Source organism: Mesocricetus auratus, unplaced genomic scaffold (genome assembly GCF_017639785.1).
Source record: "Mesocricetus auratus isolate SY011 unplaced genomic scaffold, BCM_Maur_2.0 Super-Scaffold_100007, whole genome shotgun sequence".
Lineage (NCBI taxonomy): Eukaryota > Metazoa > Chordata > Mammalia > Rodentia > Cricetidae > Mesocricetus > Mesocricetus auratus.
Window position 1 is genome coordinate 58071394 of NW_024429191.1, and position 13013 is coordinate 58084406.

Genomic DNA, 13013 nt, shown 5'->3' on the forward strand with positions numbered 1-13013 from the left:
CACCATGGCCTGGGACAGTCCTGCTCTTCTAGGGCTCGCATGTTTCTTTCTAAATCCCAGCATATAATGAGATAGAATCTATCATTCCGAGGGTGAGTCATTTGTCTTTGCTCACACAGCTGGTGAACGGAAGAGGGGGGATTCCAGTCCAGCTCTGTCTGCCACGGAGACCAGGAGTGACATACGGCCCAGACATGTGGGAGTATGATCAGTCACCTACATGCTTTTATGCTCTTCCCAAGGCTATTTTTATTATACTCATAATGTACAGCAGGATATCTGTGCTTTCCCTGGGAACTTCCTGGGAGCTTGTCATTCTCCCACGGGGCTGAAGAAATGTTTGCTGAAGGCGGGGACAGAGGAGGGCAGTCGACTTCAGGGGCCACCCACACTTCTGTCATTTTGATTACTATTCAGATACGAAACAAAGCCCTCGTGGGTGGCCAGAAGGACTTTATCTGTAGCCACTCAGACGGATTGAGGGGCTGCTGGTGACACCTGGACATTCCAGAGTGTTGAAAAGGCTCCACTGTAGCTTAGATGAGGCTACACTGGCCAGGACAGGGTGGCCATGGTGCCAGGTCTCCTTTTTTAATACCTGACCCTAGCCAGAGATGTCCCAATATTCCATGGTCCCTCTTTACCACACACTGAGCACCTTAACTCATGAAATTTTTATCAAGCAGGTGGGGTGGGGGAGGGTGCACACTCGAATGTGCAGGCACCAGACCCTGTGTGAATGCAGGGAGGCCAGCGGAGGATGCCAGGTGGGTGTCCTACTCTGTCACTCTTACTTATGCCTTAGAGACAGGGTCTCTCACTGAACCTACAGCTAGGCTGGTTGCCAGCAAGCCCCCAGTGATCCTCCCAACTCCATCCCCAACAGCACTAGCGGTATACATGCAAGCCATGCCCAGCTTTTTACAACGTAGTTGTTATCGTCCAAGCCCAGGTCCTCATGTATAAGCCCAAAGAGAGTTCTTCATCAGGGACCTTCAGCTTTGGGAAGCCAACCCCCATACATGGTTCAAACGCTGAGAAAAAAAGGCTGGCTGGCCTGTGTGCATGCATGTGCGCATGCATTATGTCTTGAGAAGGCAAGAGCCAGACAGGGCAGCTCAAGGGCAGCCTCTTTCAGTGGCTCAGAGGACGAAGCCTTCTTCTGTTGGTTCCCCCTCCCCATGTATCCCTTGATGCAGCTTCTCTGTGTGACTGGCTCACCCCTTCACCATCAGAACCCCCTGCAAATTTCCCTTCCTCTCTCACTGACCAGGGGGTTAGCATGCATTTGTCTAAACCAAGCACCAGCCAGACATAGGAGCCCACCTGACAGGTTTGGCCCAATCAGAACTCCTGGCCCTGGCTGAGGTACCCTGAAGCTCCTGGTCAAACAGGAGATGGGCCCCTGGGCCCCACCAAGTCTGCCCTGTCCAGGAGGAGCAGGAAGTGGCCAGCAGGCTCTTCAGTTCTTGCCATGGTTGGGGACTTCGGTTGAGTAGTCACTCTGTAGGGCCCAGTGCAGCTGCCTTGGAGGGAGAAGTTGGTTTCTCTTCATTTTCTTCATTCCTTTCATTCACTGTTTCTCTAGTTTTCATCTCTTCATTAGCCTCATGTGCACCCCAAACAGCCCCAGGGAGACATCCCAATCATATAGACACTCAAGGCTGTTACTCTGTGTTTTCCTTTTCCAAAAGGGAAACTGAGACACAGAGTTCTCCAAGACTCCTTATCGAGGAGATTGATGGGGGGGCTACAAACCATCTACCTCTGCCAGTTCCTACCTGGCATCCTCGGTTAGCATGCCTACAGCGTTCATTATTCTTTGCTGAGCTATTGTCTTAGTTGATGGCCGTGGGAGTCAGCACTGTAGAAGTATGGAAATGGACTTAGAGGGGTAATATGACTGTTATTGTCACACAGAATATGTTGCTCTTGGTGTTCTGCGGCATTTAGGACTGGATTCTTCAGCCTGGCTTGGGGTGTAGGAACTAGCATGATCCTCTTTGGAAACTCTTCCCTCGCTCTGTCTGCACCTGGCTTTGTTGAAACTCTTGCCCAGCTCCCCTGCCCTCCCTCTGTGAGAATTAATGGGGAGAGAGGTCAGTGTCTGCCTGCACCCTTTGTCTCCTAGACTCTAGAACACAGGCCTCATTGTGGGCCTGACACCAGGCAGCTGGGCTGCCTAGGAAAGTGGATAAACAAGCAGCCAGGGCTTTGGTCCTGGGGCCCCTGAGGAGGGCCAAAGCCCTCTGGGTGGGTGGCAGGAGAGATTGGCCTACAGGGAGAGCAGAGCCAGCGGTGTTAGAGTGCAGCCTCTGCAGAGCCAGCAGTGTTAGAGTGCAGCCTCTTCTGCCTCCTCTAACGATGGATGAGGCTTGAGCAGAGAGGGGTAGGACCAGCTGTTATGCCGGTGGTTCTCAACCTTCCTCATGCTGAGACTCTTTAGTATACAATTCCTCATGTGTGGTGACCCCAGCCATAAATTGTTTCATTGCTACTTCATACCTGTGATTTTGCTACTGTTATGAATCATAATGTAAATATTTTTAGAGACAGGTTTGTCGAAGGGGTCCTGACCTACAGGTTGAGAACCACTGCTGTAGGCTAAGAAGAGGACTAAAGGAAGAGGAGATGACTAACTCTGGAAGGCCATGCTGTTGGGATGGAGCACTGCAGCCAGCGCTGTTCTCAGACCCTAGATAACCTTGGCCTTCTCCTCCTGAGTGCTGAGGTTCCAAGGGGCCACCATACCCAGTTCAGGCAGGGAATCTAACTCAGAGCCTCCTGTCTTGGCCACATCCCGAGCCTCAGGCCTCAGATGTCAGGGACACCCATCCCAGGTCACCTGCCTTTGCTGGCTTTCCTCTCTCCCCGCTCTCTTTGCTGTTTGCTGTACCTGCTTCCCCTCTGCTAGTTAGCTCCCAGCACCCTGTACCCCTGGTCCAGGGACCTATGACACCCGCATTCCGTGTCTGTACCTGAGTGCAGACCTCCATTCTGTCCTAAAATGCTTCTGAGGGCCACCAGCTGGATGAACCCTTGCTTTGGCCCTTTCTTCTTCTCCTCCTCCTTCTCTTCTTCTTCTTCTTCTTCTTCTTCTTCTTCTTCTTCTTCTTCTTCTTCTTCTTCTTCTTCTTCTTCTTCTTCTTCTTCTTCTTCTTCTTCTTCTTCTTCTTCTTCTCCTCCTCCTCCTCCTCCTCCTCCTCTACCTCCCCAGTGCTGGGATTAAAGGCATGTACCACCATCACCTGATTTAGTCCTTAATTTCTTAAAAATGTTATGTGTATAGGTGTATTACCTGCATATATGTCTATATACCACTTGCCTGGTGTCTGTGGAGGCCAGAAGACAAAGTTAGATCCCCTGAACTGGAGTTACAGATGGGTAAGCCACTGTATAGGTGCTGGGTCTGAACCCAGGTCTCCTGGTAAGACAGCCAGTGCTCTTAACCATGGAGCCATCTCTCTAGCCCTATTTATCTTTATTGCATGTGTATGGTGTTAAACATGTGTGTATGTGTGTGCACCATTTATATTCAGTACCTATGGAAGCCAGAAGAGGGTATCAGATTCCTTGGAACTGGAGTTACAGATGTTTGTGAACTACCATATGGGTGCTGGGATATGAACTCCGTTCCTCTGGATGAGCAGCCAGTGTTCTGAATCAGTGAGCCCCCTCTTCAGCCTCCCCTTTTAAAACATAATGTGTGTGTGCGTGTATGTGCATGTGCATATATGTGTGTTGCACACACATGAGTACGGGTGCATGCGCCCATGTCTGTGCATGTGGAGGCCAAAAGAGGACATTGATGTCTTTTTCTGTCACTCTTGACCTCACTGCCATGAAGCAGAGTCTCTCTCTCTCTCTCTCACTGGACCTGAATCTTTTCAGCTAGGCTACCTGGACAGGATCTGTCTCGGCCTCCTAATGCTGGGATTATAGGCACATGTAGCCATGCCCTGCTTTTTTATGCAAATGCGAGAATTCTAATTCAGGTCCTCATGCTGGCTCAGCAAACTCTTACCCACTGAGCCATCCCCCAGCGTTGGTACCTTTTGACCATGCCTTTCTCAGCAGAACAGATCTGAGAGTTGCCGTGTCGGGCACAGCTATGGTTTGTGTCTTCCCATTACAGTGCACTTTGCTTACCGCCCACTCGGAGGAAAGGCAAGATGTTTCAAGACTGGAACAATTACATAGGAAGATAGAAAGGCAAGATGTTTCAAGACTGGAACAATTACATAGGAAGATAGAAAGGCAAGATGTTTCAAGACGGGAACAATTACATAGGAAGATAGAAAGGCAAGATGTTTCAAGATTGGAACAATTACATAGGAAGCTGCACAAACATCTGTGCACAGTTCATGTGTCTGTAAATAGGGTTTTATCTCTCTGGGATAGGACTAGCCTTACTTTATTTAGTAAGAGGGGTTTTTTTTTTGTTTGTTTTTGTTTTTTGTTTTTCAAGACAGGGTTTCTCTGTGTAGCTTTGGAGCCTTTCTCTGGTTGGAACAAGCTCCTGAACTTATAAGGCACTCACTCTGTGGACCAGGCTGGCCTTGAACTCATAGAGATCCGCCTGCCTCTGCCTCCCTAGTGCTGGGATTAAAGGCATGTGCCACCAATGTCCTGCTAGTAAGAGTTTTTTTAACTTTATTGTATTATTTTAATTATGCATATAATTGTGAGTGGGGTGCTTACTCTCGCTCACCCAGAGCCAGGCCTCTTCCTTGGTTTTATTTGTGTTTGGAGGGTTTGCTTGAGACAGGTCTCCCGTGTGGACTAGGCTATATATCTCTGTAACAGGTTTGAAGTCTACCATCTGCTTGGAATGCTAGCTAGCAATATTTCTTTTAGCAGTAATTTTTTTAAATATTCAAATTCTGAAGCAAGGGTTCTCTGTACTGGTGTCAGTTTTTCTAGTCAAAATTTCTTAGGTTTGTTCTTTCTCTGTTTATAGCAAGCTCCCGAACTTATAAGTGATCATAAATAATTATTTCAGTAGCAGTAATTACTGGGAGCTGCCCGGGCTCAGCTGCCTCCTCGTGGCTGTATGACCTTAACCCCGAATGCCTGAGCCTTGTGTATTTCCTCATCTGTAAAATGGGAATAAGAATTCTATTCAGGATCCAGAGGCCTGTGAGGGTGAAATAACTCTGTCTGTAGAGTGAGTGACAGTGCCTGGCACTTGTTCTGGTGAGAACGGCTAGTATTCATTCAGCACCTGGAGGTGCTGAGAGCCGAGGCTAAGCCTGCTTATCTCCTTGTTCAAAGAGGCAGCTGAGACCTCCAGGTGCAAACGGCTCCTTAGCCTTTGCTGGCTTGCCAGGCCTGCATGGGGGAGGTGTTGGGGGGCAGCTGGGGGCAGGGGGAGCTCTTGCAGTGAGTAGGTGACAGTGTGGCTCACGGTGGCAGCATGGTTCATGGCATCGCAGCATCCATCAGGGAGATGTGACTCTGGGGATGAATGGAGAAAATCAGCCTGCAGAGAAGAGCCGCAGAAATAGAAAGGGAAGCCTGGTAATTGAATGGTTCCCAATATGAAAGAACGGTGTTTCTCTGCCAGCAGAACCACCAGCTACCCTGGCAGCAAGCTGCTGGTCCAGCTGTGCGCACTTCAGCTGCTCCCATCATCCCTGCTGGGCCTGGAGCTTGCTTTCTCAGCCCTGGGAGCCGGAGGAGCCCGGGACTGCCTGACATCCATACATGCTGGCTATCAGTGTCATCTGCTGTGCTCCCTGATATGAGGGAGCCCTTCCCCATCCTGGGATTTGCCAGGTCGGCGGACACAGCCCCAGATACACTGCAGATTGCTGGTGTCAACGCCAAGCATCCCCCTGCTCCCTTTTCTGTGTGTTTTGGTTTTGCTGAGTTTTTTGTTGTTGCTTTGTTGTTGTTTTTTTCTGAGACAAGGTCTCTCTTGTAGCCTAGGATGACTTCAAATACAATCCTCCAGCACCTTTGTTTTTCTTTGACCATATTAAGGATGGAGGCCAGGGCTTGCACATGCCCACGGAGTGACATCCCCAGCCTAGAGCTGTCTTCATACACAGCGTGTAGGGGAGCTGAATCAGTACTCCATGCACACAGGCTAGTGAGAGCCCGACTCTGACCCAGTAGAGGCCACACACACACAAGGCAGCAGTATATTGCAGCCGCTGATACTCTGGGGTCAGGAGGACCTGGTTAAGTAGCTCCTGCTCATGGTGACTGCCTAAGTGGCTTAATTTCTGTGGGCCTCAGATTTTCAACTGTAGCATGGGGACTGTCATAGCAGCTACAGTTTGGATGGTTCACAGTGAGCCCTCTTGGGCCTAGCAAGGATTTTTCATAGCACTCTCTACACATCACTGCTAGAATCTCATTTAAAAAGTCATTGCAACCATGGTTGTGGTCTTTATGGATGCTAACTGTATGTGATGTAAAAACTCACCAATTATTCTGTTTCTACAATGCTGTCTTATAGCAAGCATGGTCACTGCCCTAGGACTTCCATCCTTGAGAGCTTTGTGAGAGTGGCTGTAGAGAAGGGAGTCACAGAAATTGTGAGCCCATAACTACAGTCTGGAACACATCTATATGGTTCTCAACCTGTGGGTCATGACCCCTCTGGAGGTTAAACAGGGGGTCCATGTCAGATATCCTGCAGATGGGATATTTGCATTATGATTCAAAACAGTAGCAAAATTACAGTTATGACATAGCAATGAAAATAATTTTATGATTGGGGTCACTACAACATGAGAAACGGTATTAAAGGGTCACAACTTTAGGAGGGTTGAGAAGCACTGCTGTGGACTGTAGGTGATCCTGAGAACCTCACATTTCTCTGTCTGTCATCAGATACCCCCAACCCCCACTTCTGTGATAGCTTTCTCTGGAAGCAGAGGATGGACAGACTGACCCAGTGATGTCCCTAGGCCCCAGGCATTAGGGATTTGGGGATTAAAGACACGGATTACAGAATCCTGCTGTTCTTCATAGCATGTGAGGCTGGAGCTCATCTTCAGCCACTGGGTGCTCTGGAGTAGATGCCTTGGACTTGTTCCCAAAATAACTAAGACATAGCCCCTGACCTTGGGGAGGGCTTAGAGGTAAGGTCCTGGAGGCTGGTGGGGGGGTTCAGTTAGGATGTCCCAGGCCTCCTTACATCCAGAGGCTGTCTGTACAGCAGGGAGGGGGTAGCAGGAGGAGAGGGGGAGGGTGGCCAGCTGGAGATGTGGGTGAGCTCCCCCACAGCCTGCAGGTGGCACCTGGGCAGTACTATTCTCAGAAGCCACGTCATTGCCTGGCAATGTCAGTGGCTTCCATGGTAGTGGGGGTGGGCATAGGGCTGACAGCTGCAATGCTGAGGGCGCTCTGGCCAGGCGTGAGCTGGCAAACAGCCTCTTTCCCTCTTACCTGAAATTCTACAGCCCCATGGAGGCGGAGGGGAAGGGGCTGCAACTTCCTTAGCTGTGGATACTGCACAGGGCTGTGGATCTTGCTGGAACTCTGCTATAGCATCCTACCCTTAGAGATGAGGATACCTGGATCTGAGGGATGGTTCACTAGGTACCAGGTTCAGAAGCATCTTAGGGCATTGCATAGCCCCTGAGTTATCCCTCAGCCTCAGCCTCAGCAGAGTGGAAAAGCAGGGCCAGCTGGAATAGAGCTACACACAGCCACCATGCACAGGGATGCAGAGATGGTCAGATCTGTGCTCACTGAGGCCCACTGGGCCCCATCTCTGACGCTGGACTACTGCAGTGGCCAGGGCTTCAGGTGCCTGCTGCACAAGCGTCCTGAGGACGGGCAGCACAGTCTGTGAGCGGGTGAGTCTCCCCACCTGCCTGTGCTTTGGCACATGTGACAAGCAGAGGGGGAGGGAGGAGAGGCCTGGCTGGAGTGCTGCCAACACCACAGCAGTGACAGATCCCCGTCCTGCGTGCTGGGTCTGCGTGCTGTGGGTATGCTCTCATACCCACACCTGCAGCACAGCCAGAGGGAGTTCCAGAAAGAGCTTGTCCTTGTTTTCTCAACCCGTTCCCAAGGAAGACGGACACAGACACTGGCTCTGCATCATGTAGGGCACCAACGACAAACCGAAGTACAACTTGGGGAACCACTGAGTTCCCTGGGCTTACCTATGAAGCATGGGTAACCCCAGAGCAGCTGCATCACCAGAAAGTGTCACCCTACCATGGGTGACAGTTTCCAAAGATGGTGATGACTGGGGGAAGTTGCCTAATGAGGTGCATGAGTGTGGGAATGTGGCCATGTGGCCATGAGTAACCAGCTAGCTACCACCATCAACATTAGTCAAGTATCAAGCAAGTAGGAGGCACACAGTGGTCAGTTGTTTAATGAATGAGTAATGAATGAATGGATGCTTTGGAAGGCTGCTACTAAGGTGCAAGCTAATTTGGGGGGAAAAAGGTCAAGAAGGTGAACTTCATAGGCTGGGGATGTAGCTGCAGGAGAACTCAGTTCTAAGTCAGCTTGGGTGACCTAGCCAGACCCTGTCTACAAAACAGACAAACAGTGAACCTGATAGCCGAGTGTTGGCTTTCAGTGTGCTGCCTTTGGAGTGGGGTTTGGAGGAGCCTCTGGGACCCTACATGGATGCGGCTGTCTTTGCTTTTTCTTACTTGAGTCTTAAATAGGCCAGAATAACATGATCCCAGGTAAAAAGGTTAAGTTGGTAACACTGGTGTCCTTTTGGCTCAATTGGCAAGACCAGCCCTCCTCCATCCCACCTTCTGCCCAATGCCCTGGGCCTTGGGGTATCCAGGGTTCTTCACACCTGTCCTCTTTCCTTCCCAAAGGTGGAAAAACTTGTGAAGTGTTTGGATCCCAATGACCTGGGCAGAATCAACTTCAAGGATTTTTGCCGAGGAGTGTTCGCCATGAAAGGTGAGGTCCTCTCTGGGGTCCTGTCTGGCTAGGAGGCCAGCACACGGGGGTCCCAGAGCCCAGGGTGGGTCCCAGAAATGGGCTCTGTTCCTAGTGACCCATGGGGGTTGGAGGAAAAAGGTCTTGGGCGAGGGTGGGGCGTGGAGCTGTGGCTCTCTCTGAACCTCTGCCACAGAGCCCCACTACCAGGGGCAGGACGGCCTTTCTGCCCCTCTCAAATCTGTCTGCACCTCTGAGGAACTGCTCTTGTCACCTCTGGCTAGAATGTCTATGCTCTGGAGGAGTTTCCCTGGACTTCCCACTTTGGCTCTGTAGGGAGGGCTTGGGATTTGCTCAGTCGGTGGTAAGTAGCTTGTCTGACTAGTCTGACTAGCGCAGAGGTCTGGGCACCCGTTGCCAGCAATGGGAGAGGAAAAAATAGTCAAATGAATGCAGTTCTGGCCACAGCTGGAAGGAGCTGGCTACCGTGTCTCTCTGCTCTTAGGGTCCCTTATGTATTAACTGCTCTCTCTCCTCTTAGCCCTTCCTAATTCCTTCCTTCACCCATTCCTTTTTCCTTTTTTTTTTTTTTTTCCTTCAAAATTCCCAAGTCAGTTTTGAGAAAGTCGTAGAAGTCAGAATTCTGAAGTGGAAGTGAAAGTAACCGGAAGTTCACCGGGGAGGCTGAGGCAGCAGAGAAACCCCTACTAAGATTTTCTGCAGGGATTTGTTTGATTCTGTGGGCCGGCTTAGACCACTGCTGCCCTGTGCCTGTGCTGAGGCCCTGGTTCAGCATAACCAGCACAGAGGCCGCCTGTGTAACTGGTCAGCGGGGTGTAGGAGCCTGCTGACCTCCCAGGGTGGCCCCGTCTAGAGCTGGTGGGGAGCCCCTGTTCGCACAGGGAAGTGCTTCCTAGCCTGGGTGCTTCCCTGTTCTCAGCCTGCCTCTGTTTGTGTCTCCTCTGCATCCCCACGGGGTTAGTCCCATGGAGGGGTTAGTCCCATGGAGGGAGGACGTTCTCATCAAGTGCCTTTCTGCACCTTGTGTAGTGCCTTGAGCCAGCCCCACACAGCTGGGCACCCTCCCCCGCCCCCCCACCTCCACACCCCCCACCCCCATCCCCCCGCGCCCCCATCCCCCATCCCCCCCCCCCCCCGCGCCCCGCCACTGTGTTGGAGACATGGGCCACCTGCTTCCTCCAACAGTTCCCTCCAAGACCGGTGTGGGCTGAGGCCCATACCACTCACTGTCTGTCTGTCCACAGGGTGCGAGGAGCTGCTGAAGGATGTGCTGTCAGTGGAGAGCGCAGGGACCCTGCCATGTTCTCCAGAGATCCCAGACTGTGTGGAGCAGGTAAGGGCTGCCCCCGGGGCCTCCCGCGCTTGCCTGTCCTTCTCACTGTTCCCACCTGGGCTTGACTTTGTGGCATCTGGAAGGACTGGGGCTTCCTCCAATGACCTTCTGGCTACAAAGTCACAAAAAACGAGAGCGAGGTAAGGTGGCTCGTACCTCTAACCCTAGGCCTCTGGAGGCTGAGGTAGGGAGATTGCCATAGGTTTGAGGCCAGCCTGGGACACATAGCAACACTGTCTCAAAATGAAACAAAAAAGAAAAAGAAAAAGCAATCACTTTGGAATAGGCACAGCGAAGGCCTCAGGAAGGCTGGTGGGGTAGGGACTGGGGCCGCATAGTGCCTTCCTCCACCTCACTGGTGGTGCTGAGGAGAAACCCAGTCCCTGGAGAGAACTGAGGATGGAGGTCAGGTGGGCAGGGCAGTTCTTTTCCTTTTCTCTCGAGTCACTTTGTGTGTGTATGCACACACACACACACACACACAAATAAGTACGTCAGTAAAATTTAAATTTTTAAAAATTAGTTTTCCCACAACCCAGTCTCTAGTCCCCTCTTCCACCTAGAGGTGGGAAGTTGGGGGGGCTGAAAGTCCCCAGTGTGGTCTTTCTCTGACCAGCCCCAGGCTGTGGCATCGAGAAGTACCACTCTAAGTCGCTTCACTGGCATAAACTCAGGTGTAGGCAACAGGAAGTTAGACATAAACGGCACTCCTATCAGGAAATACCAAGGGCTCCAAAAACTCTGTGTCTCTTCGATTTCTGCTGCTGATAAGCACCGTGACCAAAAATAAGTCATGGAGCCGGGCGTTGGTGGCGCACACCTTTAATCCCAGCACTCGGGAGGCAGAGGCAGGTGGATCTCTGTGAGTTCGAGGCTGGGCTGGACCGATAGCCTCCAAAACAATACAGAGAAACCCTGTCTCGTAAAAAAAAAATAATAATAAGTCATGGAGCTCACACTCCATCATGGAGGAAGCACCAAGCAGTCCCTCAAGTCGGAGCCCAGAGGCAGGAGGTGAGGCCGAGGCTGTGGGCGTACCTCGATTACTGGTGTGCTTTCTGCTTCCTCGAATGACTTGGGACCACCTACCCTGAGCTGGACCCTCCTCCATCAGTGAGGAATCAATAAAATGCCTCACAGTCGAGCCCATAGTTCAATCTGATGGAGGCAAATTTCATTCGAGGAGTCTCTTCTTCCCAGGTGTGTACAGCTGACAGCCTGGAACAGTCATCACAGAGAGCAAATACCACCACTTGTTTCTAATTTTACTTGTATTTCATATATCCTTGTTTTTAGTTGACCTCCATCCTCCTCTCCCCACTCTCTCTGCTCCCCCATACCCACATACCCCCACATACCCCCACATACCCTTTCTGCCCCTAGTGTCCCCACTTGTTACTTTCACTTTATGTATGTTCTGTTATTTCTCTCCCTTTCCCTCAAAGCCTCTGTTGTCCCCTCTTGTAGACCTTTCTAGTTTCCTGGCTTCTGTACATACTTGTTCCCACATAAATATATACTGTGTGTGTGCACACGTGTGCACGCATGCATATATGTGTGTATATGTGTGTGTATACATATATATCATTCTCTTTCAATTCATTCTGCTGCTATTACCAATGATGTGTTTATAAAACATTGAGCTATTTTCGCAAACATAGCTTTGTACTGCAGAGACAGTTTTAAATGCACTATCTACAGTCTCCAGGGAACTTCTGGTTAGAGGAGGACTATTTTGGTTTCTCTCCCAAGTCAGCTCCAAAACTTCTCTGGCTCTGGGTAGTACTTCATTCAGGGTTCACTTCCCCCTGGAAAATGGGAGAAGTCTAGGACCACATTAACTGATGACCAGGTTCATTGATGCATCTGGGTGGTGGAGGCCAAGTGAGCTCTTATGGGCAGGACTGGGTGGAGGAAAGGGGTTCCACAATGCTGAAGGTGGCCAAGCTGAGTGTTGGAGAAGGCCAAGGCACTGTCAAGAGACAAAACTAAATAATCGAAGGATAGTGATGATCAGGGCTGGCATGTAACCTGGTGGTAATTGTTTGCCTAGATTTTCATGATTGATCCTGCCAGCCTGGCCAGACTGAGAAGCCCCTAGATTAGGGAAGGCCATTTCAAGGTGTATGGGGGAGGGTGTTTCCAGGAGAGGGTTAACTAAAAGGAGATCTGCCCTAGATATATGGGCTACATCATCCCATCAGCTGGAATAAAAGGACAAGAAGGGGGCTGGATAGATGGTTCAGCAATTAAGAGCACTGACTGCTCTTTCAGAGGACTGGGATTCAATTCCCAGCACTCACATGGCAGCTCACAGCTGTCTGTAACTCCAGGATCCAATGCCTTCACACAAAACACATACAGGCAAAGCACGAATAAAATAAAATAAATGAATTTAAAAAAAATAAAAGGACAAGAAAAGGGAAAGCTGATAGACCAGGCCCCCCCCCACACACACCTTACCCCACCCCTGCTTCCTGGACACCATGAGTTTGCAGTCTCTGCCACGTATTCCTACTACCATGTTGCTCTATCTTACCTCAGGCGCCAAGCAGTGAACCCAGTGGGACTCTAAAACCATGAAGTCCTCCCTCCCTCCCTCCCTCCCTCCCTCGCTTCCTTCCAATTTTCCTAGGCCTCTGTCACAAAGACAGCAGGTTAACACATAGGTCTAGGACAGGAACAGAACAGTGGGTTTTGTAAGGTGGGAACTGTTATGGGTCTGGGGTTGTTCAGATGTTCACCAATCTGACCATGAATAAATTTTAGTAAATCAGAGGCTTTA

At 50.5% G+C, this 13013-nt stretch overlaps 1 protein-coding gene across 2 annotated transcripts in view; it reads left to right on the top strand.

The window, feature by feature from the left end:
• Rab11fip4 (RAB11 family interacting protein 4) overlaps nt 1-13013 on the top strand; it is a 104430-nt gene that overhangs the window by 17780 nt on the left and 73637 nt on the right. For both annotated transcript variants that reach the window (XM_005076987.4, XM_021231138.2), the window contains exons 2-3: nt 8808-8895; nt 10140-10228. In XM_005076987.4, the coding sequence (XP_005077044.1) occupies nt 8808-8895; nt 10140-10228 (177 nt within the window). The remainder of the gene's footprint in view (nt 1-8807; nt 8896-10139; nt 10229-13013) is intronic.